The sequence below is a fragment of the Phaethon lepturus genome, unplaced genomic scaffold, assembly GCF_000687285.1.
Source record: "Phaethon lepturus isolate BGI_N335 unplaced genomic scaffold, ASM68728v1 scaffold38838, whole genome shotgun sequence".
In the NCBI taxonomy this organism is placed as follows: domain Eukaryota; kingdom Metazoa; phylum Chordata; class Aves; order Phaethontiformes; family Phaethontidae; genus Phaethon; species Phaethon lepturus.
Genome location: NW_010560504.1, coordinates 2,827 through 4,165, shown reverse-complemented (window position 1 = coordinate 4,165; position 1,339 = coordinate 2,827). Strand labels below are relative to the sequence as shown.

The window sequence follows — 1,339 nt, the reverse complement described above, 5'->3', positions numbered from 1 at the left end:
TGCTGAATTCAGTCTTCTAAAGGGTAGGTCACATTAAGACACCTAAGCATGCAGCTTCATGTCAGGAGGAACCACTTGATCTATCATAGCATGCAGTACAGAAATTCGTAAGACAGGAAAAGGCAAAAGAAACTTACCAGTTCCCTCCGCAGAACTGCCAGTACCCTGAGTGTTCTTGGAACAGATGGCCTCCAGGGATTAAGGTACAAGTCCAGTCCTCTCTACTAAGTCCCAGGACAGTTCCTCTGCATCAAGCTTTTGAAGTAATTAGTCCATCTTCCTCAGATGGAAAACCACAGGGTGATGTTGATATCCCACATGAGGACTGTACACAGGCTCCAGCTTTGCCTTCCATTTGCAAGAGCTCCAAAGTCACCTTTATCTCAAAGCACCACTGTGGCAGTCTGGTATTCCACCTGTGACTGTGTTCAACCACTACCATTCCCTCAGAGATATTTCAAGCCTACATCCAATTGCAGATACTTCCATAACCAGTTCTACAAAACTGGAGTAGAATAAGTGTGCTTATCATGTAAGCTGACTCAGGGAACATAAACATGAACTTGACTGTATGCCAGCATTTACAAAATCAAGATGATATTCTACCAGCATATCCTAAAGCAGAAGGCGGTATATTGGTAGACTCCTCACAAGCAGGCAGGACTGTCAAGGTATGTAAGAACACACAACCACAATGACACTACATCAGAATTGTTTAGGACAACAGAACCTGAGGATTTCACTGCCTTAAAGCGTATCAGCAACAGAACACCACCATCCACCACACAAGGAAATTCAGGACTATACACTTGATGGATTCTTCATATCACTTGCAATGGTTCCAGGAACAGGTCAAAAGACTCGTCGTAAAACTGGTTTCTCTCCCCTTTGTGTAGCACTTGCCTGTTTAAGATAAATACTGACTTACCTCATCATACAGGCGAGAACATATGATGTTACTGTACTTCCAGAATTCTGCCCAGAAGTCCGAGTAGGATTCCACTGACCACTGGTATAAGTCATTGTAGTTGGCTAGAAGTAATAGATATCTATTATGATTATGCAGAGAATTACAGGAATTCAGACAAACTACAATTAGGGATAGCCCAGGTAAAGAACATTCATGGCTAAAACAACCGGTAAGATAAAACTGATCACACAGAGCAGGTCACTTCTCTGTTCAAGGCAAGTTACTGTGGCATCAACAGAAATAGCCTACTTGAACACCTGAGCAGATGGCATCATTTCACCCATGTTAGAAGCCACTTGCCACCACAGAGATAGGGACCTTTCCTAAGAAGTCTGTGCAACATCTACCCTCCCTCCCTGCAACCAGTGA

General features: G+C 43.3%; 1 protein-coding gene across 1 annotated transcript in view; it reads right to left on the bottom strand.

The window, feature by feature from the left end:
- AACS (acetoacetyl-CoA synthetase) overlaps positions 1-1,032 on the bottom strand; it is a gene marked incomplete at its 5' end in the record, with an annotated part of 41,814 nt that extends 40,782 nt beyond the window's left edge. Inside the window, one exon of the mRNA XM_010293691.1 lies at positions 929-1,032. Coding sequence (XP_010291993.1) covers positions 929-1,032 — 104 coding nt within the window. The remainder of the gene's footprint in view (positions 1-928) is intronic.
- Positions 1,033-1,339: the final 307 nt, after the last annotated feature.